Genomic DNA, 26373 nt, shown 5'->3' with positions numbered 1-26373 from the left:
TTAGCTATGTTACAGTTAAAGCTTTGACAGCATTTCCATTTTAAACCCCCTCCCCACCCCACACATGCCTTTTCACCCCCAGGTAAAATTTGTTCTTCACTGAAATTCAAATCCCCTCAGACTTTGAATGTTACTTAACTAGCTTAAGCTGGATGCTTGTTTTTCATGTTGCTGAATAATATTGAGAGGAGGATTCACTTCTAAATGCATATTGCTGTCACTTTCTGTAAGCCACATTATGGCCACATCGTTGTTCATTAATGCCTAACCACTCTGAGGAAAATAACACCGCGTGTCAGACTGAACTACAAAATGGGCTAATCTCACCTTCCGCCACCACATAGGTTGTTTTCTCTTTGGACCCCAAGTGCTGTGTTGCAGATGACCAGAGTTTCCTGCAGGAGTCTTTCCCGGCTTTCCCTGGGGCAGAGGATTCTTAGACCAAGGCAGCTCACCCTGAGGCTGCTGAGCAGGTTTGGAGCAAAAAACTTCAGTGGTGCAGTAAGATCCTTTCTGAACCTGCATAAGGGGTTTCTGACACAGAAATGCAGATGTTAGAAAGGCCAACAGGACTGTATAGAGCTGAAGGAAGACTGCAAGCATTGTTCAAAAGCCAAGCTCTAAGCAAGCGAAAAAAGCCAACAAAAACAACAAAAAATTGCTTGTTGCTACTGAGGTCAATGGTGCATCTTCTTGTCCTCTGCCCTCTCATGCTATACAAAGTTCTTTAAGTAGGATACGGCTTTCTACATGGGTCCAAAAATGCTGCAAATGCCAGTCATGGAGATCTGTCTGTTTCTTTTTAAAATCCAAATAGTTGTCTTCTCCATAAGAATGCTTTTACTATTGTAAAATATGTCTGCATGTATTTTTGAAATTATGGAAGTCTTGAGACAAATTGACCTCTATTAAACTAGTGGCTTTCAAGTTTTTGACATCTTAAATATTGACTCTGGGTGTCTTTCATCGCTGTAGTAGTTTTCCCTGAAAGGTTGTAAGATATTCCAGTAAAGCAATAACTATAAGTGGCAATGGATAAGTGTTTTGTGCATTTCTATAAGGTGTGTCTGTGCAGTAATGCAAGAGAGACCCAAGGGAGATATGATTGCCATTGTCTCTGTCAGCAGCAGTAGCTCCCTAGACACAAACATGGGGAAGCTGAAGTGTACTTTTTTTCTTCAGAAGAAGGGAAAACTAGTGAACAGATTCATTTCAAGTCTTAAAACCAGAAGAAGAATTGGGGTCTGCTGTTTTGAGATTTTGTTCTTTTTGTATTATTCCTGTGGAGGGATGGATATTATCCTGTGTACTCTTGTTCTCCAAAGTATGAAATGATATGTGGTTTTTAATTGGAAGTGTCCAAAACTTGTGGTGCTCATACTCACTGGTTGGACATGAGTGGGGAGGGAGTGTTCATCAGATCAGAATGAGGAATGCAAAGTACAGAGGAAGGACTTCGAGGCTATAAGAGAGACATAAGAAACTGAAAATGTTTGGAGACTGGTAATTACAACTGCAATTTTTTTAATGTTCTTCTATATTAGTCCTTTTAAAGGCAAAACAGCAGAATCATTGTTCTGTGATTGTAGTGCATAATTCCCATCTCCTGCTTTAGTGTAGAGAGAGGCCAGTGAACTTAATTATTGTCGTTCTCTTAAAGTGGTATGATAAACTTCTGATAATATAGGTAAACTGTTGTACTATTGCAACTACTTCTGGGAAAACCTGTGATTCTGTTTTCGTCCATAGCAGGATTTCCAGTTGGTTTCTGTCGTTAACACATATGTACTATTATATTTTCTTCTGTTCACCAAATGGTATTTTTGTGTCTCATGTATTGGCTTTAGACCAAATCTTGTGAAAGCCTATTTCTGGTGTTCTTTTGTGGCACGTACAGCAGCAGTTTTACTGCTGATCTTCCTCTGAGTAGTGTGCTGTCCTTAATCGGTAATACTCTAAGGAAGACTCCTTGTTCTCTTCCTCTCAGTCATATAAAGACTGGTCTTAAATCTAAATTCTTCCTGGAAGAAGGCTGTCATAAGAGATTGCTAGTATAATGGAAATGTGTAGACCTAAATCTAGTAAAGAGAAACAGAAGAGGGGGGAAAAAAAAACCACACACACAAACCAGAAACAAAACAGAAAAAACATAATCAAGAACTAGGAACTGAAGCTACCAACTGGAGATGGAGTCCAATGTCAAATTAAAGTTGGAGAAGAGCTAACCAACAAATGTGGTGACTTCCGTATTTCAATTATTCTACTCATCCACTCTTTTCTTATAGTACAATACATGTACTTAGAATTACCTGAAGATTACAGAATTAATTTAAATTCTAATAGGAACAATGCAGTTTAGGTCACATTCTAGTAGAAACAATGTGGTTTAGAGCCTATCCAACCTGGTCATCGTACCTGTCCTTTCTGATCTTAACCTTTGCAGCCAACAGCCCCTTTTGTCTTCATCAGGTCTTATACCAGGAAACAGAGAAGGAAAGCCAGTTCACCCTTTGCAAGGTCAATCTCTGTGGATACTTAATCTAAAATTCATTGAGCCATCCTTGCAGAACACAGCAACCATTGCTCAGGGGTGTCCTTTGGCTTGGCTGTTCTTTCTGTCTCTCACACTGCTGCTCTGAGAACACGGATGCAGCTTTTTGCATAAGTTGACCGTATTCAGAATACATTGTGCTACCATTTTACAGTTGGCTCTGAGCCTATGCGAGGCCAAAAGGAAATTTAGGAAGACTTCTTTTTTTTTTCTGTGACATTGGAAAGTTCTCATCTGGTACTATGACATGCTCTGTAAGCATCCGTTTGCTAACTTTGGTTAAGGCTTTGAGTTTTTTTCAAAGTCTAACCTTGAAAAATTGTAGGGACTTTAGAGTTCTTGTGTTTAAGATTCTTAAGGCATATTCTTAACTGATGTCACTGATGTTTGAGGAATGTTTGCAGAGAGCTGGTAGAACCATACAAACATGCAAGATACCAGGACAGTGCATTTATTAAGAGCAAGATCAGTTTGATCTGTCCTTGCTTGCTGAGTCACAAATTTATCACTCGTACATGAAATAAATTCAGATATCTTTGAAATAGTTGCCTGCAGAAAATTCTCTTACAAATTGGAAGAAACTTCTTCGCAGCCATGTTCCTCCTAAGAATTGCAGAACCAAGGGATTGTTTTCTGGTACCTACTGAAAGTCAGAACCGGCCTGCTGATACAATTGAAACCACGCAAAGAAACCTGTTGCTTGCAGACAGCCTTGTCAGACATGCAGTGAACTCTAGTTGCTAGTTTTCTCTGGCTTGTAAGAGAAACCAGGGTATAAATCCTTCTGGAGCAGGTTTAGTTGCTGGAAACTGCTGCACAGAGTGACGTGAAATCCCATAAGGGTGCTATTTTCCAACATCATGACTGCTGCTCTTCCAAATGAAAGATGGTTCTCTCAGATAACGCAGTGTTATCCAAGGGTGTGAGACTGAGTTAGAACCAAGGCTTCCTGAATCCAAAGCAAAGGGCATCCATCTAGCTGGGTACTCTCAGCATAGGGTGAAGCTGGGGAAGGCCCATTAAATTCTCCTTGAAACTATAGCTCTGATCAGGCCTGTTACTGCTATGCATGTTCAATTTGATACCATTATTGATCAGTATTGCTCCTGCCTAGTGATAAGAACTGGCCATGTTTTATTAGAAAACCCATGGCCTAAAGCTAGCTTGATAATGACAAGGAAGATGAGGTGACGAATTACTGATGGAAGGCCAAGGATTTATCTGAACTATCTCAATGTGAGTGCTCAGGTGCTTTACACAGTGGGTCTTCAGCATATGGGAAAACATCTTGTGTTCACAAGGAGGTATTTCAGTATTTTGTTTAAAATAACCTGAGGAATAGTACTGGGAAAAAATGCTTCCCAGACTGGAGATTCCCATGCTTTCTTACAAAACACTTCTTCTCAAGAATGATTAATTATGAGCTTTCTCAGCTTCTCGGTCTGGTTGTCTCTAATGTCTTACTGCTATTGTAGGCCTTCATCAGTCTTCTCATCCAGATGAGACTTGCTGATGGCCTCAGTTCTTAAAACTTGCTTTACTGTGCTGAACTTGCTGCTTCCTATGCTTTAAAAATGACTAAATGTCCCATTCTGAGGAAATCTCAAATGTGAGAGAGGACTGGATTAAAATGCTGAGCTAGGACTTAGCCAGAGTTGAAGCCAGATTTTTCCTTAGATTTAATGCTGATCTGAGTAATGTCAGCAGCTAGCTCAGTTTCCTAGCTTTCTGGCGGAGCTAGGGCTTTTGACCTGCTGTTCGCTGGAAAGCGGGGCAAGTGTGGGCTGTGCTGCAGGCGAAGAGTGCGAGTGGCTGCGGTGGTTGTTTCCTGACTGACAAGAGTCAAATACAGAAAGGTGGTAGAAGAGGAATGACAGTAAAAACATCTTTGAGCTCTGGTACTCGTCGTATCAGCGGTGGTCATCTCTGTCCAGTAACTAATCTGAAAATTAGTGGAAGCCTCAGATGCTGGAGTCCTTATATCCAGTGTCCATACTGTACACTAACATGCTTAAGAGTGAAGGTCATAAATACGTAAAGGGTGAGCAGTTACTTACCAAAAGCTGCAAGAGACTACTTCTCTAAGGAGGCTTCACTTTGTTTCAGTGTACATTAGCTGCAGAGAGGTCATTCCTTAGTTGTGAAAAACACATCTCCTGCTTTATGTTTTCCCCCAACTCAGAAAGTATGTTGGGCTTGTATTTGTGAGTCTTAGTAGATGTGATGTGGTATTTTCAGCCTACAGCTCTTTGGCAGATTCGTATTATCTAGATAAAATTATCCTAGTTCAAAGGAAGAGCTTCATAAAATACAGGTGCTCCTGTGTTGGCTAGTAATGCTCATGTGAACTGCTATGCCTGTCAGTAATCACTTTGAACATCGTATTTTAGGCCTGCTTATATAAGAAGATTGTAGAGGAACTGGAGCTTCAGCAGTGTTTCAGCTTTTGATTTGGACGTGGCTGCCCTGGTCAGTGTAGTGCTACTTGTGTGCCAGGGTTGTAGATGTGTTTCAAGAGTGCATGTAGCAACTGACAAATTACTCTGTGCTGCAATATCCTGAGACAATAACTGACTTCACAGGTCCCTTACAAATATACCTTGTTCTGTGCAATCCTTGAGGAGAAAGCTTTGATGTCAGGGCAATGTATTGATGAGCCATTTGTCTCTGAGGCGTAGCTCATCATGATCTCCCACCAGTTAGTACTTCATGGCCAGATCTGGTTCTACTTGTGTCTGTTTTGTGGAGGAACAAAATATCAGGTGGGTCCATTCATGCCCTCAGCTGTTCAGGTACAGAACAGCCATGGATCCCATAGCTGACCTCAGGGCTGCAGCTCTGGCACTGGTTGGAGCTGCCAGAGCTGGCACTCTTCATGGGATGTGGACTGAAATAGCAAAACCTCTTCTGATGGTAGTGCTGAAAGGCTATTACTTCCTTGTCCATTTATTGAATACATTACCTGTTGCAGGACAGGCTGTAAAAGTGAAGCCTGTATGGCATATGGCTGTATTTATTAGCTTAAACTACATGCTATAAGTGAAGCTGTGTTGAGTTATATGTTTTTGTAGTTCCACAGAGTTGAGTCTAAATTGCCTGTAAGCCTGTTGTGTTTCCAATTTGCTTTGCCCACAGAAAAAAATGCTGCTGCAAGCTTCCACCACAAACTTAGTCAGCACAGCATGGACATGTTTAACAAGGCAGTCTTGTGTATACTGTGAAAAGTGACCATCAAGCTTTGTTTGGAAGGGAACTGTCTTTCATTTGAGGGGAGAGAGAATGAAAACTTGACGAATATACAGCAACGTACTCTCCTGTTTCAGACAACATCCTATCGCTGGCTAGTGACAGCTGAGACCCGGTCTCTGCTGTGTGCTGCAGCATCTTGTTACTAGAAATCAAATTAAGAAGAGTTCTTGAGTCATGGTGTCTCACATACTAATTTAAGTGCAAGTTAAGAATGCTTGCCTGGCACAATGGTATCAGAACACTTCTGTAACAAAAACAAAGAAATACGTCCTTGTTCTTATTATACTTGCCAAGGTGGCTTACCCATTTTTAATGTATTCCTCTTCCCAACATAAATCTGTCTGGCTTGCAGGAAGGTTTAACCCATTTTCATCTGCACAGACTGGGTGGTAATTTACTTTTTTGTTGGATTTTTTTTCTTCCCCAATGAAACATGCATTTTAAAAGAACTGGATGCTATCCGTAAGGCAAACAGTGTTCTAAGCTGAAAGTTTACACTGGAAGTTATTTTATGCAAAAATTTACTAAAATCCTGATTTAAAGATTTCAGATTTAAAGTCTTGCAAGAATACCTTAAGTAGAGGTGTTTAGAATTTAATATAACTTCTTCCTGAAGTTCTTGCAGGTAATACAAATGCTCTGCCCTCTATACTGCTAATAAACTGTAAGATAACAAAGATGGAAGTATGATGCTGAGGTGTCTAAAGGTAGTAGCAGGTAGTAAGAAACTGAAACATTAATGTTTTAGGGACTGGGTCACTTTTTTTTGTCAACTTCTTTAACCTGTTAACTTCCACAGTTTTGACTTCAGGATTGTAAATCAGTTCGTCTTGATGTTCAGAAATTTAAAATATTAAAGCAGTGAGAACACTTAGATTTGGTATGGTGATGTTTGCATTTCTAGAAACAAGTATCTGTCTTACTGGAATTTTCCACTGCAGTTTGTAAAACCATTTTTAAATTGGTCTCTCCAGAGTAGCTATGTTCAGTGTTGTACAGTGTGTGTCATCATTAAATATTTAAAACTGTAGGCTTTCTGGCTGCTTATGACTTGCATTGTGTTCGATGGTTTTGATATCACGTAACCTTAATGTTTATCTGTTAAATATTCACCTTTTGAAGTGGCTGTGGAAGTAATATTTTAGCACAGCTATTAATTTGATGCATATGTATATTGTTTGAAGAGATTGAATCTAGAACTATCAGCAAGTAATTACTGAACGAGCAAACTGACAGGAAGCAGGTAGGGAGATTAATCTGTAGAGTATCTGCTTTAAAGTGAAATAGCTGGACTTTAACATCAATAATGAATAGAAACTGTATATCCCATACTTCAGCCAAGCTTCTTTTGAATGGGAATTAGTTCCCTTATCCCTGTAACGTTTTGTGGTGTCTGTGTCTAGTGATGCTGATTTGCAGTAATCACAGATCACTACTAATGTTTTGCCAAAGAAAGTCAAACTTCAATTACGTTGGGTTTCTGAAGTTCTAGGTTTCTTTCAGATTTCTTGCGTGGCCAGAACTTTTGCTGCTTAGCAAGATGACTAGAGATAGTGTTTGGATATTGGTAATGAAGTAGTGATTTCAATTTGATGTATGTTATTCCTGTGACTAATCTGCCCAGATTCTAGTATGCATCAGTCAGGATACAGGAATAGTCACTGGAATGTTTTCCATGTAGGGTAATCTGTGATCAGCATGTGTTCTTAGATGTTAAAAATACCTTGTAAACACACTTCAAGAATTTAAAGGGAATGATACTGAAACTGAACTTAAAATGGTAATATTTACTGGTTAGAGCTTACTACTTTCATTTACTTGCTTTCTTTGAATTCCATTCAGTATAGGCCTTGACTGCTATGTCAAACTCTATGCCAAATAGCATTTACCAGCTAGGGCATGGGCAATAAACATTATTGGATCAACTGTCACTGTGAAAAAACTCATACTCATTTGACAGAAGAAAAGTGAGAGGAGTTTTGCAGATACGGTTTTATTTCTTGACAGATACCAGTTCTGTAGCATAAGGCAAACTTGTAGTAAGTTAGCAAACATTTATTGTGGGTTTCCCCTCTTCTGAGGGGCTCAGAGTGAGTTAATATCCTTGATATGTGACAGCATGTGTCCAGCAGTGTGAATTCCCCTTTGGAAGACAGTGTGTCTCTTTCAAATTTCTCTTGGAAGGAGTAAGGGGGCAATAACTGTACCACTGATTTTATACAAAGTGTGAATCCTCTGTCTTCACTTAATTAGCTTCGCTTGATCAGAGTTACTTCCAGAGTCTGGGTAGAAGTTGGTTTTGTTTAATATCTTTATTAGTGGTCTGGATGAGGGGGTTGAGTGCACCCTCAGTCAGTTTGCAGATGACACCAAACTAGGTGGGAGTGTTGACCTGCTTGAAGGTAGGAAGGCTCTACAGAGGGCCCTGGACAGGCTGGATCGATGGGCCAAGGCCAACTGCATGAGGTTTAATAAGGCCAAGTGCTGGGTCCTGCATTTCGGTCACAACAACCCCAAGCAACGCTGCAGGCTTGGGGAAGAGTGGCTGGAAAGCTGCCCAGCAGAAAAGGACCTGGGGGTGCTGGTGGACGGCCAGCTTCACATGAGCCAGCAGTGAGCCCAGGTGGCCCAGAAGGCCAACAGCATTCTGGCTTGTATCAGGAATAGCGTGGCCAGCAGGAGCAGGGAAGTGATGGTGCCTCTGTACTCGGCACTGGTGAGGCCTCACCTCAAGTGCTGTGTTCAGTTCTGGGCCCCTCTGTACAGGAGGGACATTGAAGTGCTGGAGCGTGTCCAGAGGAGAGCTACTAGGCTGGTGAGGGGTCTGGAGACCAGGTCATATGAGGAGAGGCTGAGGGAGCTGGGCATGTTTAGCTTGGAGAAGAGGCGGCTGAGGGGAGACCTCATTGCCCTCTACAACTGCCTGAAAGGAGGTTGGAGAGAGGTGGGTGTTGGCCTCTCCTCCGAGGTGAATAATGACAGGACCAGAGGAAATGGTCTGAAGTTGCGGCAGGGGAGGTTTAGATTAGATATTAGGAGGAATTACTTTACTGAAAGAGTGGTCAGGCCCTGGAACAGCCTGCCCAGGGAGGTGGTTGAGTCACCATCCCTAGAGGTGTTTAAGAAACGTCTCGATGTGGCACTTCAGGGCATGCTCTAGTGGCAGCGACTGTAGGTTGTTTGGTTGGACTCGATGATCTTAAGGGTCCTTTCCAACCATGAAGATTCTATGATTCAAAGAAATCCCTTAAGATTTGTTAAGTGTTGCGGCAGAAGCACAGAATGGCTGAGGCTGGTGTGGCCTCTGGAGGCCTCTAGTCCAATCCCCTGCTCAGAGCAGGTTTACTATAAGCAGATCTCTCAGGCCTTGGTCTGGTTGGATTTTGAACATCTCAAGGGGTTAGACTCTACAGTCTGAGTAACTTCTTCCAATGCTTAACCACCTTTTGCCATGAGAAGGTGTTTTCTTATGGAATGAAATCTATATGGAATTTCCAAAGGAACTTTTCTGTGTTTCAATTTGTGTTTATTGCCTCCTGTCCAGTCAGTCACTTGATACTACAGAGTCTGGCTCCATCTTCTTTACTCCCTTCATCAGATTTTTATGGCTGAGATCCTGCTGAGCTGCCTTTTCTCCAGACAGAGCACTCCCTGCAGAGATGCTCCAGTTCCTTTTGTGGGTCCCTCTCCAGGCCCACTTTTGTGGCCTTTTACTGGACTCGCTCTAGTTGTAAATATCTGTCCTGTAGTGAGGAGCCCAGACCTGGAGACAGCCCCCTAGAAGTGTCTCACCAATGCTGGGAAGGATCACCTCCCTTGACCTGCTGGTAATGCTTCTATTAATGCAGTCCAGGTGGCCCTTGGCCATCTTTCTTGCAAGGGTACATTCTGCTGGCTTACAATCATCTTGGTTTCTACCAGGACTCCAAGGTTCTTTGACAAGATGCTTTTCAGCCAGTTGGCTCCCAGCATGTGTTGGTACATGGGATTATTCCTCCCCAGTGGGAGAACTCTACTTTTCCTGTTTGCCCAATTCCTCAGTCTGTTGAGGTCCCTCTGGGTGGCAGCACAACTCTCTGGCCTATCAGCCACTCATCCAAGTTTTGTATCATCTGTGAAGTTTCTATGGGTGCACTCTGACCCATCACCCAGGTCAGCAGTGAAGATGGTAACCAACATTGAATCCAGTATCGTTGGACACCAGTGACAAGCCTCCAGCTGTACTTCATGACACTGATTGCAACCCACTGGGCCTGGCAGTTCATGCAGTTTTTAGTCTATGTCACTGTCCTTAATACCTATAAGTTCACTGTACTTAATACTTATCTAGTGTGTCCTTAAGTGCACATAGGTGTATTTAATGTGCAGTTTGTGAGGCTATTATTGGAGACAGTGTCAAGTCTTACTAAAGTTGACATAAACAGCATCCACTGTTCTCCCCTTGTCCACCAAGGCAGTCATGTAATTGTAGAAGACTGTTAGGTTGGTCAGACATGATTTCCCCTTTATAAACCCGTGCTGACTACTTCTAGTAGTCATTCACGTGACTGCAGGAGATTTTCATGATCAGTTGCTCAGTCACTGTCCCAGAGATTGAATTGAGATTGACTGCCTGTAGTTGCCCAAAGAGCAAGAGAGTTTCTTGCCACTCTAGAAGATGGGCGATACTTGCTTCTTCCCGCTGCTCGGAAACCTCCCCTGTTACCCATGACCTTTCAAAGACAAGAAAGAGTTGCCTTGCAATGACATCCATCAGCTCCCTCAGCACTTTCGGGTGCAACCTTTCAGACACCATGGACTTTAATCTGTGCAGTTTAAATATTCCTCAGTGTGATCTTCCTTCACTAAGGGCAAGTATTCTTTATTCTAGACTTCCTACTATCTCATGGGCTTGGGATTCCTGAAGGCCAATTGTACTGGTAAAGACTGAGGCAAGGAAAGTACTAATTATCCTGTCCTTTTCTGTGTCCCTGGTCAGCAGTAAGTTGGTATTTTGCCCAGTCTTCCTTTTGCTGACAATATATTTGTACAGATCTGTTTTGTGGCCCTTCAGATCTCTCATCAAATTCAAATCTAGGTGGACTTCAGCTTTCCTAACCTCATCTGTGCATGATCAGACACCACTTATATATTCCTGCTTTCACATCCTGTACACATTGGTTTTGTGTTGGAGTTTAATCCCTTGTTAATCCAGGCAGGCCTTCAGACACCTCTGCTTGATTTTCTGCTTGCTAGGGTGGACCTTTGACTTGGAGGTGATCCTTCAGTCACTGGAGATGGTAAGCAGGGACATCAACATGGTTTCAAGACCTATAAAGCTCTTCTAGCAGCTTGCTTTGCAAGAATTGTGGCATCCACGCCAGAGGCAGTCACCAGGGAGGTCCATCAGTGTGATGTGTGGGTAAGAAGGGAGAATTTTAACTTCATTCTCAGCACTACTGAATTTGAGCTGCAGATCAGTCGGACCTTGTGAATTAGTTATTTTCTTCTAGCCTACCTTAGCGTCACTGACCAGGAAGGAAAGAAAGTTTAGGTATTAATCATTGCCTCAGAGGTCGCTTATTTGATTTAAGGTTTTTCTTTGCTTTTTATGTCTTTGTCCTTCCATCTTCATAAAGAACACAACTCTCTTATTTCTGCTTACGTTGTACTTCCTCAGTTTTATACTGTCTAACATGTCGAATCAGAATGACTTTGACAGTTAGCAGTGGGCAGCTGGAGGCAAAGTCCAATTACTGCTTTAGATTGCTTGGAAAATGGAGCTATTTAATCTATCAGCACCTATAGAAGTACCTCTAGAGCAAAGTCTAGATAGTTTGGAGACTGGGAAAACAGTAGCACCATAAAGTATGGTTTAGGGGCTTTGGTATCTTCTGTTCATACAGATTTCTTTTATCCTGTTTGAAAGGAGGTTGTGAAGCTTAGATTCTGCAACCTCTGTTCTGAGTGCTTGCAAGCATGCATGCTTAGAAAACAGCTTAGTAACAGGTATTTATCTGAGTTCAAAGCTAATGTAAAGTCCACAATACCTCCTTAATCTTCAGCAAACCATTGCTTTGGGGTTTTTTTGAGTTTCTTAGTGAAATGTTGTTTGACCAGCAGTCATATAGCTTTCTTGTTAAATATAAATATAAGTCACTGTTTTTCTCCCTTCTTTAGCTGATGGTCACTGCCGGGAATTCTGACTTTGTTCCAGAGGACCTGGCCCCAGTGCGTATGGAAAGGAAATCTTGTGTCTGGCACCTTAAACAGGACTGGATAGAATGGTTTTCAGTGTATCTCAATTCCAGACAGAATTAAAAACTGACAGATAAAATTGAGATGTGCTAGTGATGCATGCAGTTACACATCTAGTTTCTCTCTAAGTGGTCCCTGTCCTCACCTGCTTCCATTGCTGTGAAACTTTACATTAATTCATTGTGTTCAGTTACAAAATGGACTTTGCTGTGCCCTCCTGCCATGTAGGGTTAAATTTGGGTAGGTGGAAGGGTTCCTTCTGAAACCAAACATTTACTCAGTGGTTCAGAACTGCTTGGGTTTGATAACTCAGGATTTTGTTGTGTCTAGTCTGTCCCCCAGGCAGTCTGTCTCCATTCTCTGGCCTTGGGTCTCCTGTGAAGTGTGGCATGGAGCTTTATTTGTTAAAGGAGCTCATAGCTGAGTAGGCAAGTAGGGCAAGTTCTTCTGTTGTGTTTTTCTACTTGTATCTTTTAACGATAATGTAAAGGAAAACATGCTTGGATCTTCTTAAATTTCTTTCCAATCTTATAGTAAGCTAACTGGGAACACTTTTTCTACACCAAGGCTTGCTGGAGTGTGTACCTAGCTTTTCTCCTTTATTTGCAAGTACTCCTTAAATTATACAAGAATTCATGTAGCCAGCCTGTGTTGTGTGTTCTGTGTTGCATTCCTTCGGTGTTTTTACAGAAGCCAACATAAAAAAAAATACTTAACTGTCTTTGCAAGGTAACTTTTCTGGCCCTTAAAACATTTCACTGTCGCAGAAAAAATTACACTGTCCTATTTCAGCTGGTTTAAAGTGTTTGATTCCTATTTTTTTCACTTTTTCCTAAGGTTTCCTATGCGCGACCAAGTTCAGCTTCTATTAGAGATGCAAATTTGTATGTTAGTGGACTTCCAAAAACAATGACCCAGAAAGAACTGGAACAGCTCTTTTCCCAATACGGACGCATTATTACTTCTCGAATTTTGGTTGACCAAGTCACTGGTAAGTAGGCAGTTTTGCACTTCCTCTCATTTTTGGTCTGGCGGTTTAAGAAATATTTCACCTTTCAGTACAATAGTCTTGTCTCTAGAATATGTGAAAGGTGTATGTAGGCCAGAAAATGCAATTTTCTGCTGGAATTGTTCATAAATATGCATGGACAAAAATAGATTGTGGAGTGTACTGAGCCAGCTTGAGTCATTTCCACCCTGAAGGTGCAGGTTTGAAGCCTGTTTCATGGGTTGTAATAAATTTACAGCTGCTATAATCTTCCTTTCCAAGCTGCTGCCTGAAAATAGTCCCCGTGTGCCTTATGAAATACTATTAAACACTTTTTTTATAAAAATAAAATTTTATGCAGAAATGCACAGCTGGTTCTCTGAGGCTAGCATTACAAAAGACCCAGGCTGGTAACTGCTGGTAAGACTGTTTTCAAGGTTGCCTCATTAACTTTGGGCACACTGAAGAACATGAACTTTGAGTTCCTCAGGAGCAGATAAGTTCTGTGCTTAGCAGTGCCCTAAAGAGCTAAGCTCTAACAGGTTAGTTGCGTCGTTACAGTATGTGTCCTAACTGGTGAGTGAGTGTCAGGTGACGCTCTGTGGTAACTCTTCAGACTTGGGCAGTAGTGCATGTATTTTTGCTGGCTCAAATGGGTGATCTTTGTAATTTACTGCTCTTATAATTTGGCAGCTTTATAATTTGCCTCACCTGCTTCCAGCAGGCCTGTTCCAAAAATAAGCAATCAAGTGAAATGCCAAGTACATGACAGAAGTATTGAGTGTGCAAAGCAAAATGCAAAGGAGCATGGCTCTAAAAATTCTGATCTTTCCAAAAAGCTAGGGGTGTGAGGCAGAAGAATTTATTTACTCACGTAATTATTCCCTGAATAAGAAGCTAGTTTGGATTTTTTCATAGACGTACCTTTTCAAAGGTATATGTCATTGGGTGACAAAAAGCTTTCAGCTGTAGGATGTCATAAAAGTTTTCAAATGGTCTTACTTTGAAAGGGTTGTGCATGCCAGTGTTGGACACTTGGCTGACCTGTAGAGGACCTCCTATGTACTATTTTGCAATTCCACTATGTTAACAGAAATCTAAATATTTAAACGTTTCAGTAGTGTAAGTTAGTGAGAGTGTAGAGAGACAGGGAAAGGAAAGCTAAAGGCCAAATAGTCACTTATAGAAGCAGCAAACTTGCAGGTCAAATTTCCTGTTTCTGTGCAATAAGTAGCTGCTTTCAGTATGGTCCTTTATGTTCATGCATAGAAATGGTGGGATTTGACAAATGGGCCAAATAAGTAAATGTAATTAAAATTTTAAATGTTTACTGCAATTCTAAGTACTCCCTGGCATAGACTGTTCAGGTTTAAGCTTTTTTCCCTCCTCCTTCTTAGTAATTTGGAAGAGGTAGACTCAAAATGGTATGAATAATAAGGTTGTGACACTAACTGACAGATAAAAAAATTCAAAGTTGAAGCTGTGACACTCGCCTCTTTAAAAATTTCTTATGCCTGCTCATTGTCACTCTGATGGTTTAAATTGTCATCGTTTATGAACAGAATACGTTTCTTGTTGCTAATGTCTTTCTCAAGGGAGGGCAAGCATCTAACTTGTCTGTTTATTCATGAACCAGAATACAAGAGGCCTCTAAATGGATTTAGGAATATTATAGCAAAGCATGCAACTAACTAGTGTTGGCTGTAGTAGCTTAGTGTTAATTGGTTCAAGTATTGACACCTCAGTGTGTTTATATTTAAGCCACAGTATAAATTTTGAGGTGTGATGTTCCGAAGACCTTCCACAAACACTTACTGATCCCCTTGCATGTTATCTTTGATTTTTCTATACCAAGGAAGAATCTATGGCCCAAGAAAAGTTTCCTTCGAAAAATAATACCGACAGAAATGTGGTGGTATGCTGAAACTGAATCTCTTGCTTAGCGGTAAATATGGACTGTTAAAACAGGCCCGTAATTCCCATTACTGCAATCTAGAACTTGCACTCCATTCTTTGACCTCCCAGCATATTTGCTCCAAAGGGGACTGCAAGGAGTGCTGCAGGAGGGCATAAGTCACTTCTTGCTGCTGGGGAGCAGATGACTAAATTATTTACAGAATTTCTGTGAATTTAGATACTTCAGAGTAGCAAGAACTGAACAGAGGTTACAATGCAGCTGGTTCCTGGTTCACTTCCACCCTAACCACAAATGGCTTTGTTTCAGAATTACCCTTTGGCTCACTATATTTGTCTCCACTGTGTTTTCCCTCAACCTTCCAAGCTTTCTATGGAATGTATCTTATGTCAGGTAACATAAATAATAATAAAAAAATTACAGTGTAAAAGCCTCTGAATTCAGTTCTAATAAGCTCAAAATGATGTGTTCACAGCAGTTGGCCGTTAACATAGCAATTGGTTATGAAAATCAAATGTTAACATTAATATGCCAGAGTCTCTGAATTATTTATTATATACTTTCTTCACCCTGTGCAGGGGTATCAAGGGGCGTGGGGTTTATCCGGTTTGACAAGCGAATTGAAGCAGAAGAAGCTATCAAGGGCTTGAATGGCCAAAAACCTCCAAGTGCCACAGAGCCCATCACTGTAAAGTTTGCTAACAATCCAAGCCAAAAAACCAATCAGGCCATCCTTTCCCAGCTGTACCATTCTCCAAACAGAAGGTATCCGGCACCTCTAGCTCAGCAGGCTCAACGTTTTCGGTAAGTCAGATACATACTTGTGTGCAACTGTGCTGGAAACCATGTATTCCCATAGACCTGTTCATTTCCCTCCACTCTTTCCCTTCCCATTCAGTATCTAATAAACCTAGTTAGAGTTAAACCGAGATGACATCTTTTTCTTCTACACAGTCACTTAAAAAAAAAAAATCCCTTTTAAAAGGTTATTTTTAATTCGTAGATTATTGTTGATTAATGTGCAAGTTGATCCAGTTAACATTGACCTAGACGATTCCATTTTCTTCTTAGCCATATGGCATGCCACAGCCAGCCTCTCTTTCCACACCCCCTGTCTTTCCTCCCCATTCTGGCTTTCAGTTTTTTTTCCTAGTCAGTTGTCTGAATCCTGCATACCATGCTTTGTCTTTGCTCATTACAAACTTCTGTAATGAAGATTATTCAGATACATCCACAAAAAACACATGCAGAAAGTATGTTCCCATCATGTTGAAACTGCAGCCATACAGTTCCCTGTGATATTTAGTGTATTGAAAAGGACAGATGGTGAGAACAAAGTGAAACAAATATTGTATTATCTACATTCGTGAGTACCTCAGATTTTTTTCAGTGATTTTGATCGTTTCTTCCTACCCTCTGCCCTGCGCTATGTGACTGGAATGTGCTAAACAGTAATAAACAGTTTCTATTTTATTTTTCAAGAAATAAAATCAGCTGACAGTTTGCTTCAAAGAGAATATATCAAACTTCAAAAGCTCTGCATTGGCCACCCTACTTTTAGGCTAAACTTTCAGAATTCATGGACTGAGCGTCTGGCAGAACCTCTGAATTCTTCTTTTCTTCAGCTTTTCAGCCTTATGTGCTCCAAGTGTCTCACAGGTGCAAACGTCAGCACTTCAGTAGGTTTTCTGCCCTAAGGGATAACCAATTTTATTTGTTGTTTGGTGGATTTTTTTACCATTTCTTTGGGAATAAAAGGGTTAATTTAAACAGCACGCTGAATATTGAATAAAAGTAGGCTTGCCAATTGACCATAGGCGGAGCATAGGGGCAGAAGTTACAGGATGGACCCAAGTGCATTATATGAGATATGATCACGAGGGAGCTGTTGTACAGCCTGTGTGTTACAGCATTCAATGTACTCTGGCAAGTCTGGCCTGCTGACTCCTTGAGTTCTTCTGAGTGCACTTAATCCCAGATACTCAGCTGTGTTCGGTATTACTCTGATACTGGCTGGGATACTATCTGTATTTAACTGATACTCCAGGTAGATCTGTCATGATTTGTAAAAAAATCTTGAACTTTTGGAGTTTTTTTTTCTCTGGATAGGACCTGAAGTTCTTTGTAGTAAAGCAATTTAAATAGACTACCCCTGTCCTCCAGCATTAGGCTTTGAACCTTAAAAATTTTATTTGTCTGTGATTTATTTTTGTTTAAAAAGGAAGTATATTTTTGTGAAAGCTCATTTAAATTTCACTGGAAAGCTGTTATTTTTCTGAGAATATTAAGTGTGAAGTGATGCCTGAAACAACCATAAGAGATACTGTGATTTGCTGCAGTTAAAACTATGATGGTAACAAAAAGCGCTGAGTTAGGTCTGTAGTGAATAGGAGGGGGAGTAAAATCTTTCTCACTTCTATTGGTGTGGAAGGAAGAACAAGGTTGAACTGACTAGTCAAAAGTAAACTGGGGTTGCAGACAAAATTAAATTATTTTTTTTTATAATTTTTGGGGGAAAGCCTTCAGGCTTCTGTTTCTTTAAAAGAGACAGCCCTGCTGAATTTTAAATTTTTATAACTCTAAAGGGAAGCGTGTCTTTTTTCGTTTCTTAGGTCTCTGCTTCGTTGCTGTTGCAGCATTCCAGCTCTGTCGCTGACTACGTAGTTCAGATTGCACCAATACATCAGATCTTTCATGTCTCTTACATGCAAGAAATCTTAGCTGTTGACATTTCAGGACTACCTGATGCATTTTCCCTGTCTTGGTTAAAGGCTGAAAAGAGAGTCAGCATAAATTTTAGTAGTGAAGAACAATAGGATCACTACAATGCTCCTTTTTTCTTATTAAGAAAAATATTGACCTGAACTTTCAAAAGCAGCTATATATAACTGTTTCTCAGTTCCTGTAGCATGTGTAACTTAAAGCATCTTTGAAAATTGTCCAGTGAATGGCCCTGAGAATTTTTCCAGAATATTTTTAAGTCATCCAGGTAACTGACGAAAAGTGTTAGGGTGATACCGTCACTGTATGAAGTCCTCAGACAACTGCTGGACAGCAAGGACTTGGAAGTGGTGGTGTTTCTGGAACTATTCACCTTCCTCTCTATCCCTAAATGTTAATGACAATAGACCTCTGTCATCCATACTAAGTCTACTGAAGTAGTCAGGCTTTTTAAATTTACTCTTTTCTTTTAGGGGTTCAGTGGCTCACTTTCTTGTCAGTGCATCCCACAAACCCTGCTCGCTGCAGAATCATAATGCTCTGCAGTTTGGTCTTCACTTAGCTGCAATCAAGACCAAATATATTTTCTCGAAGCTTTTTTGTGCACAGGTGTATTAACACTACTACAGCGCTTGAATTTGGATTCTGTGTACCAGTAATGGTTCTTAAACCCTATAGCTCAGTACTGGAGAGAAATCACAATAATGCACAGATCTGTAAGGTAGCTGTAAACCAAAAACTAAATCAAGTGTACCACTTTTACGTAGGCACGTGTTTTGTGGAGTCCTTTAACAAGACTTTCTTTCTCTTCACATGTCTGAGATTTGCCAGGAAGAAACCAGAGCTTCTTTAGGGCAGAAATTATCTTACAGAAACACTTTAAGGAACTTGAAGAGTAAGATTAATAGGGCTGGTAGGTGCTGTAATGTTCTGAGTATTGTCAAGGTAATTCCAAAGGGTTTAGAATGGTGTTTGCAAACTCCAGACTAGCAGCTTGGGGGAAGGTGAAGGAAGAAATACATGGAGAAAGCTTGCAGTCTAATATGTGTGTGTGTGTATTCTAAATCTGCTTTATTATGGAAAAGAGTAGGAAATTGAAAAATCTTTTTTGGAGTTCGTGTTCTGACCTTTGTTACTCCTCCAAAACCCTGTGTCTATCTGGGTATTCATGTCAGAAAACTGTCAGAAGCCTCAGTAAATTCTTCATCTAAAACAAGTTAGTAATCTTGAAAATTTCACTGAGGTGGTCACTGATTATAAATTTATGCTAACAGTATTTGACTTAGGCTAAACTTGTGGAATGGTGCACTTTCTGAACTGAACTATTAATGGTTGTGGATACTACAGAAGAACATCTGTTTTGTATTCACTAACTGTATCAGGTGTAATAAGGTGCCACAGCTCTTTTAGTGGTGATACTTTAACTTTGCATGAGATTCTGTACAGTGCAAGGGATGTGGCAGTAATATACCAAGTTTCCTTAAGATTAAAGGGTGTAAAAGTCTGAAGACTGAACACTTTGCTAAATGTTTTGCAGGTTGGACAATCTGCTCAACATGGCTTATGGAGTAAAGAGGTAATAAAGGACTATGAGGTTCATGATAACCAAATTATTTTTAAGTATTTTGCATATTCTTTTTCAGTAAGACTTATATTGGATTTTTGCATGTTGAGACAAGCTGAAATTGTTCATTTTGATACACTGTGCATGAAAGAGACAAACCTTCTGTAGCAGTTCCATGGAATTCTGTTTCAAATGATTTACTAATGCTCACTGGTTTTATAGCATGCTTTTATTCTGTTTTTCTATGTTACTTCATTTCAGACAGACCTAGCACTGTTCTCCCTACTTGTGTATAGTATTGTACATAGTATTGGTGCAGCTGGGGAAGAAAATATTTGTGATGTTACGTTTTCAGTCTGGCCAACATGTTCATGCTGTGAAAAGCCCTGTGTCATTTTCTCTTTTATTTTGAAATTTCTTTGCTGGGATTTTCTGTGAACGGCTACTTTATGATTCTGTTTCCCTCATTCTTTAGTAGGTTTCCCCCAATGACCATTGATGGAATGACCAGTTTGGCTGGAATTAATATCCCTGGACATGCAGGAACTGGATGGTGCATTTTTGTGTACAATTTGGCCCCTGATGCTGATGAGAGTATCCTCTGGCAAATGTTTGGACCCTTCGGAGCAGTAACCAATGTGAAGGTCATCCGTGACTTTAACACCAACAAGTGCAAGGGATTTGGGTTTGTGACTATGACAAACTATGATGAGGCAGCTATGGCAATAGCCAGCCTGAATGGATACCGCCTTGGGGACAGAGTACTGCAGGTCTCCTTCAAAACAAACAAAACGCACAAAGCCTAACAAGTTTATTCTCAGTGCATTAATACATGAAAACTATACAACAAAGGCAATTTACAAGAAGCTTTATGCATTAGTAAATGCCTTTGTTGTATGTCAGTGTGGAAATGGGGATAAAATGACTACTTAGCATCCTAAGAATATGTGAGATTTTTTATTGCTAATATTTGAATTAAAACTTCTTAAATATCTTTTGTGTTTGAATATTGACAAGAAGTACAGGGTTTTTACCTGTCACAATGCATATTCTATTGCCTTCTTTGAAGAAGGTGGACCTTTTAAAATGTTTCAGCTAAGGGAAGAAGTTTTTTTCTTTTTACATGACTGCCTTTAACCTATGAGTAAATATTGAGGCTTTGTGTTATATTTTAAGTTGTTTTTTGTTATTTCTTGATTTGCCTTGTGTTTAATTTACATTTTAATTGCATTGCTGTTTTTGTTCAAGAAAAGTATTAGAAGTTTACATTTAATTTATAAAGTTATAAGCAGTATTTATTTTATAATTATCATTTGGGTCGGGGAATGGGAACACATTATAAAAGCTTATTGTAAGAATACTGGAGAACTTTTCGTAAAGCAGTACCTTGCCAAAGAGATAAGAGCCTCTTTGATGTGGGTTTAAAAAAGCATCTATTTTTATAAAAAAAAAAAAAAATTTGGAGAAACTTTTTACTGGTCCTGGAACAAATATTTTGACTTGAATACTTTGAGAAATCTCTTCATATGACACCTAGTGAGCTTTTAAAACTTACCAGGAAATTTGCTGTTGTTGGGGAAAATTTAGAAAGATTTATGATGTAGAAATACTTTTGAGATCTTTGTATTAAGAAGTAGAGTCAATGGGATGCACTGTTGGTTTCATTTTTGTAATCATCAGTGGAGTCTTTGATCATCCTGGTTATTAGGTGGCTCACATTAATTTGTGCTTTTGAAACAAATGAAAATTTAAAAAAAAAAAGAATATAAGAGCAAGCAGGAAACTTAAAATACTGAGAGATGGGGGAAAAAAAAAATCTGTTCTTCCTAAAGAATTCCCTTCAGATAGAGCTCATGGTGTTTAGTGATGTACTTGCTATTGTTTGAAGAATTGTTTTGTCTTAAGAAAAGACATTGAGCATGGTTTGCGCCGTAGCAAATCAGCAGAAGTGGCCTGAGTTGGGTGTATTTGGAGGTATTTTGAAAGTTATGTTCAAGGCTAACACCTGAGCTTTGTGTAATGTAAATAAGACCTTGAGTTACGAACCTTTCAGCTAATTTTGGTTTCAGTTAATTTTTTAAGTTACATGCCAAGTGATGTTAAATTTTGAATGTTTTTGTATCAGTTTTTTCTTTGTAAATGGCATTAACATTGTTACTTGAGGTCTGCTTACTCATTTTTGTTGTCCTGAGGACTTGAATTTACAGTGCATCAGATCTGTTGCTATTTTTGTCTGTAGATAGTCTAGCTTCAGCTGTTTATGGTGATGCTACATTTTTGTTTATAAATATGTTTGTGGTAAAAACGAGTATAATCATAGGTTTTGAACAAATTTCCTTACATTTTTCATACAAAACCCATAAATACCTGTATGCTATTGAAATTTAACTTTGTATGATGCTTAAATCACTATTTGGGGAAATAGAAAAAGTCTTTACCATGTATTGAAGAAATTTAAGAAGAAGAATACAGAATATTTTCTGATTAGCATCTAGCTTATAATTAAATTTTTAAAAAAAAAAGCTGAGGGTTTGATGCCTTCACCAGGATGCACTGACAACTATGTAGTTACGTCCTGCTTTTTGTATAAACTGAGATGCTCATATGCTTCCCCTTAGAAAAAGCAATGTTCTATGCATAACATAGTTGTACACTATCTTTGCAGTTGCTTTTGGTTCTTATTCTTTTAAATTGTAGTTATAAATTTTTCAGTATAGTACAGTACATATACTGTGAAGCGCGTGCTAAAGTGACTAAGCGAGTTTTCATGCTGACCCACTCAATGCTATTCAAAAATCAATTGGCTTCCTGAGCACTTCCTCATTCTTAGGTGCATTTAGATTGTTAAAGCTAATCCTCTGCATTAAAAGTTGTATATACTATAGAAATCACAAACTTTCCAATGTGGGGAAAACAGTAGCTACATGCTTCTTTCCTATACTACTGTAGCAACTAACGGCATTGATGAGAAGGCATGTAAATTGGGCTTCACTTTACAGTGTTTATCAGAGCACTTAGTAAAATATAAGGCTCGTATTTATTTGAAGTTGTATAGTATGACTTAATTCACATCTGTTGGAATAGAAAATATATTCTGTTGAGTATTTAAGAGGTTGTACATGTTTTCTTTTGTGTTTGGATCCTTTGTACTTTTTCATGTTCAGTACATCAATAAACAAAGTTGAAGGGAAAATAGTGTCACGAGGAGGTCCTTTACCGTATTGTTCCCTCTGTAAGTAATCTGTAAGTGAAAGCAATTATGGTAAGCAATCCAAGTGAAAGGTTTCCACAAAGCTCTTGAGCTCCTTTTAACTTAGCTTGGGGTCTTAGTTACCAAGAAGGAGGTAAGACAGTGGAGCTGTGTACCATTTCTGTTATGTTAGAATTAGTGTTGAATCTTTTCACTTTGGTTTTATATGAACCACTCAATACTTAAATTGATATAATAAATGAGGATTGTTAAACACATTCAGTAAAAACTTAATATGCTGTCTGTCTAGCAGACTGCTATTCAGTGTAGCTAAGTTAATGCCCTAGTGTGTTAGAATAAATCCAGAGGAGAGGGAAGGATTTACTTTTTATTGGAATGTCCATTTGCTGTTTAATTACTGCATTAATTTCTGGGCTCCATTAATTGAGTGGATATTCAGTTAACCTTAGTTTGCTGTTCTTTTCACTTACCATCTCTTGAAGAAATTCTTTAAAAATTAGTCAGTTGTCTCTTGCCCTTTTAAAGTACGTATACTCCTAAATTTGTGTGCTTTACTCAATTGAATGAGAGTAAATTTCCACCAGTGAGAATACAATTCCAAAAGTAGCTTATGCAACATAGCTTTTATTTCTAATTGTTTTCTTTCCCCTTCTCTTTTATATCTTTACTGTGAGATATTATTTTTTTTGATACAAAACCTTGCAGCATGTGTTGTGGTGTGGAGCATCTCCCATCACTACAGTGTGATAGAGTTGAGTTTACTTGGATGATGGGGTCATAAGTCTGTGAAGAAGACACATAGATAACTACATCAAGATGCCAGTCATAACCAGTGCAAGCACACTGACTCTTTATATTTACTTATAGAAATAGTGTGTACCGATGACCTTTTATGTGGTTGTGTTCTTTGGTGGCTGGAGTAATGAAAGGATGCAAGACAGTGCTTGGCAGCAAGTGAGGAGCTATATTTGGAGTTTATATTCCAGCAGGGACATCTGTGTGTTCAGCTTGCACTCTTTCACGGAAGGATAGTTTTAGTTCTCAACTTAGACCAGTTGGAGTTCAGTGTAACTAGCCATGGTTGAATTATTTTGTTATATGGAAAGGAGGAAAAAAGTCTTTATGTAGTTGCCTTCAGTTTAAAATCAAAACTGGTTATATTTTGAGGGTTAGATGCAGATAAGCAGGCAGTCAAGGAGCAACACTAAAAATTATCAGTCGTAAGTGCAGTTGCCCAGAGGAAAGGTCAGTGCTGAAAGCACCCCTAGGTAGTGAGAGCTCACAAGTAAGGGAACCTGATGCAAACTTATGCAGAGGTAGTACTCTTCTTACTATATTAAAGTTTTATGATAAAGCTAAGGAAGAAAATGTGAAACTGCTTCATGCAATACGGTGGAGGACGACTAGTTCCTTTTGAACCTAAATAGTAAGAGTTCTGGGAACGTCTTTAATGTGTGATACTAACAGTGGCAAGAAAGACAAGCTGGAAGCATGACCCTGGCAGACAGTGAGCTGTAAGTGGGGAACATGGGTGTTAACTGGGGCACTTGTGGAAGGGGTTCGTTACTGCAGAAACATACTTGAGGCTTGTGTAGCCTCTTCTGCGAAGGATTTATGCAGTGAAATCAACCACAACAGCTGAACTTCCCACCTGTGTATAGAAGAGCCTGCCTTTGGCAGGAGTGTGTCTTCCCAGTGCAAATGAAAAGGGTGCATTTTTGTAGAGCGGATGCGATGGCTGTCTGCTGGGGTTGTACGTGGTGTGTATTCACTGCGTGACACCCAGGGGTCATCAAGGACTAGTAAATGTGAGATGCTCTTACCTGTACTGCTGAGCAGGACTGACTGATGGTTAAAATCCATTTCCCTTTGTATTGTCACTTCAAACACAGTGCATGAAGCTGACAATGTGTAGGAATGGTGACTTGAGTTAAATCTTGAAAAGCAGCAACTAATTAGCTTTAATTTATAATTTATTAGTTTATAGTTTTATTTTATGACTAGCAGAGAGTATCTCAGGTGTTTGGGTTTTTTTCTACTGTAACAGTTTGAGAAATGAACACAATTTGAGATATGCTCCATCACGGGCAAAATGGAATTTTTTTTTTTGCCTGGTATTGTGCTATTTCATCCCTGTCAGCACTGTTGATTCAACTGTGCTTGCACCTTCTTTTATGCTGGGCTTTGTCTGCCTAGTTGTGGCATTTGGATTTCAGCATTTTCATGTACGCATCTCAAAACAAAGAAGGATGCATCTGTTTTTACACTGAAATTTCCCTAATTAGACTTTTCTGTAGAGGCATCTGTCAACAAAACTACTGCTGTGATGCTTTGGGCCAGCAGATGAGCTAGCACATCAGAGGTCATCTGGGACAAGCAACTTAAAGCTGGCGGAGAGATTGGGTCTTCTGGTGGGAGGAGGTGGAACAGGTACACTGTGTTAACATGGGAAGCCTGCTCTTGGGGTGAAGAGAAGTTTTAATCTGAAAAGCTTGACTTGCTGACCGCACTTCTAGTGACTATGAGGAAAAAATTGAGGAAGCAATGTAAACTTTGAGGTACCTTCAAAGCAACATGAGTGACTAAAGTGGGTTAGGAGGTTGCCTAACTTATGCTATCAAGTCTGATGCATTACTGTCTTATCTTGTAAGTACTCTGCTGTTTTCTGGTTTTGACCAACATTCTGCTCTGAGACATAAATGGAGACAAGGAAAACTTTATTTTTTTTGTATACGTAAGGCCACTCTAAAAACCAAGCATAACTGCAGAAAGCTAATAAACCATCTGATTTCTTATTTTATGTAATATATCATGTGACTCCTGTACATAAGTGAATTTAAGTCAACATGACACTTTTAGTGACCCTGTAATACTGCAAGGAAAGTTGCTACGACTGCTGACAGAGTATTGGTTATAAACACTGGATAGTTTACAAAAACATAAGGGCTGAATTTTAATTTGAAGCAACTCTTACTAAATTACTCTCACTTAAGTAGTAGGACCCTTCCCTAGTATAGCACATGTATTTTTGTTGTTTTGAATGCAAGGTTGTTCTCAGTTTCAAGTGTTTACATGAATGTTCTGCTGATAAAAGCTTCTGCAGGTCACCCAGCTGCTGATACAACAGGGCTATTTGCTAACACTTATGAAAGACAATATTCTTAATTAAATAGCCCTGAAAGTTAGTCCACCACTTCTTGATGTCTGTCTCAGAAGTTTGGTATTAACTTTTAGAAATGCAGGGTATTCTGTAGCAGCCTGTTGTGTCAGAAGGAAGGTGGAGATAAGTCAAAGAAAATGTTTTGGTTTTTTTTCTCTACTACTATCTATACTTTGTGTCATCATACAAAAATACAACAAGCAAAAGCGTCGTGGCAGACTTTATTTTTTCTGTCCTTGGTTAACATTGGCACTATTCTTATGGATCCAAAACAGTTCTGTTGTACCCTTCGCTTCAAGCTGCCCATCTTCCCTGTTCAACAGTTCATGTTTTCTGAGAAGTTATACCTTCAAAGACTTTCTGGTTGAATTACTTCTTTCTTGAAGTGTTGTGTTGAGTTGCATATTTATTGCAAACAGCTGTAGTATCCATTTTTATTGCCACAAACCCAGATATGTTATAAATCTGAATTTTGAAAGTAACTGTAATGCTTGCTGTTAATGATACCCACTTATGGCAGGCTTCTTGTATATAGGCAAAATATTTAGGAAAGTGAGTTTAGGCTTCCTCAGATTGCTGTTTGTTGTGCTAACACTCCCCAGCCACCCCACATGTGTGTGTTACCCCAGCCCACCTCTCTGATCTGTTATTAACCAACCCAGCCTTTGTGCATCCAGTCCATGCAAAGGGATTTGTGCAAGTAGCAGAGGGAAAGCTTGAGAACAAGAACACAGGCTACATGTTTTACAGACCAGGGAAGACCCGAAAAGGCAAAAT

At 39.5% G+C, this 26373-nt stretch overlaps 1 protein-coding gene across 6 annotated transcripts in view; it reads left to right on the top strand.

Moving 5' to 3' along the window:
* The window catches only part of ELAVL2 (ELAV like RNA binding protein 2), a 102413-nt gene extending 80038 nt beyond the window's left edge, over positions 1 to 22375 (top strand). For 4 of the 6 annotated variants that reach the window (XM_054185565.1, XM_054185564.1, XM_054185562.1 and 1 more), the window contains exons 4-7: positions 12875 to 13028; positions 15519 to 15744; positions 19199 to 19237; positions 19701 to 22375. In XM_054185565.1, the coding sequence (XP_054041540.1) occupies positions 12875 to 13028; positions 15519 to 15744; positions 19199 to 19237; positions 19701 to 20031 (750 nt within the window). In that variant the 3' untranslated portion in view covers positions 20032 to 22375. The remainder of the gene's footprint in view (positions 1 to 12874; positions 13029 to 15518; positions 15745 to 19198; positions 19238 to 19700) is intronic. The other 2 variants (XM_054185563.1, XM_054185561.1) reach the window with 1 other exon arrangement.
* The last annotated feature ends 3998 nt before the right edge of the window (positions 22376 to 26373 follow it).

The sequence above is a fragment of the Rissa tridactyla genome, chromosome Z (genome assembly GCF_028500815.1).
Source record: "Rissa tridactyla isolate bRisTri1 chromosome Z, bRisTri1.patW.cur.20221130, whole genome shotgun sequence".
NCBI classification, from domain to species: Eukaryota; Metazoa; Chordata; class Aves; order Charadriiformes; family Laridae; genus Rissa; species Rissa tridactyla.
The sequence above is the reverse complement of the archived record's forward strand: the minus strand, read 5'-3'. Positions and strand labels throughout refer to the sequence as shown.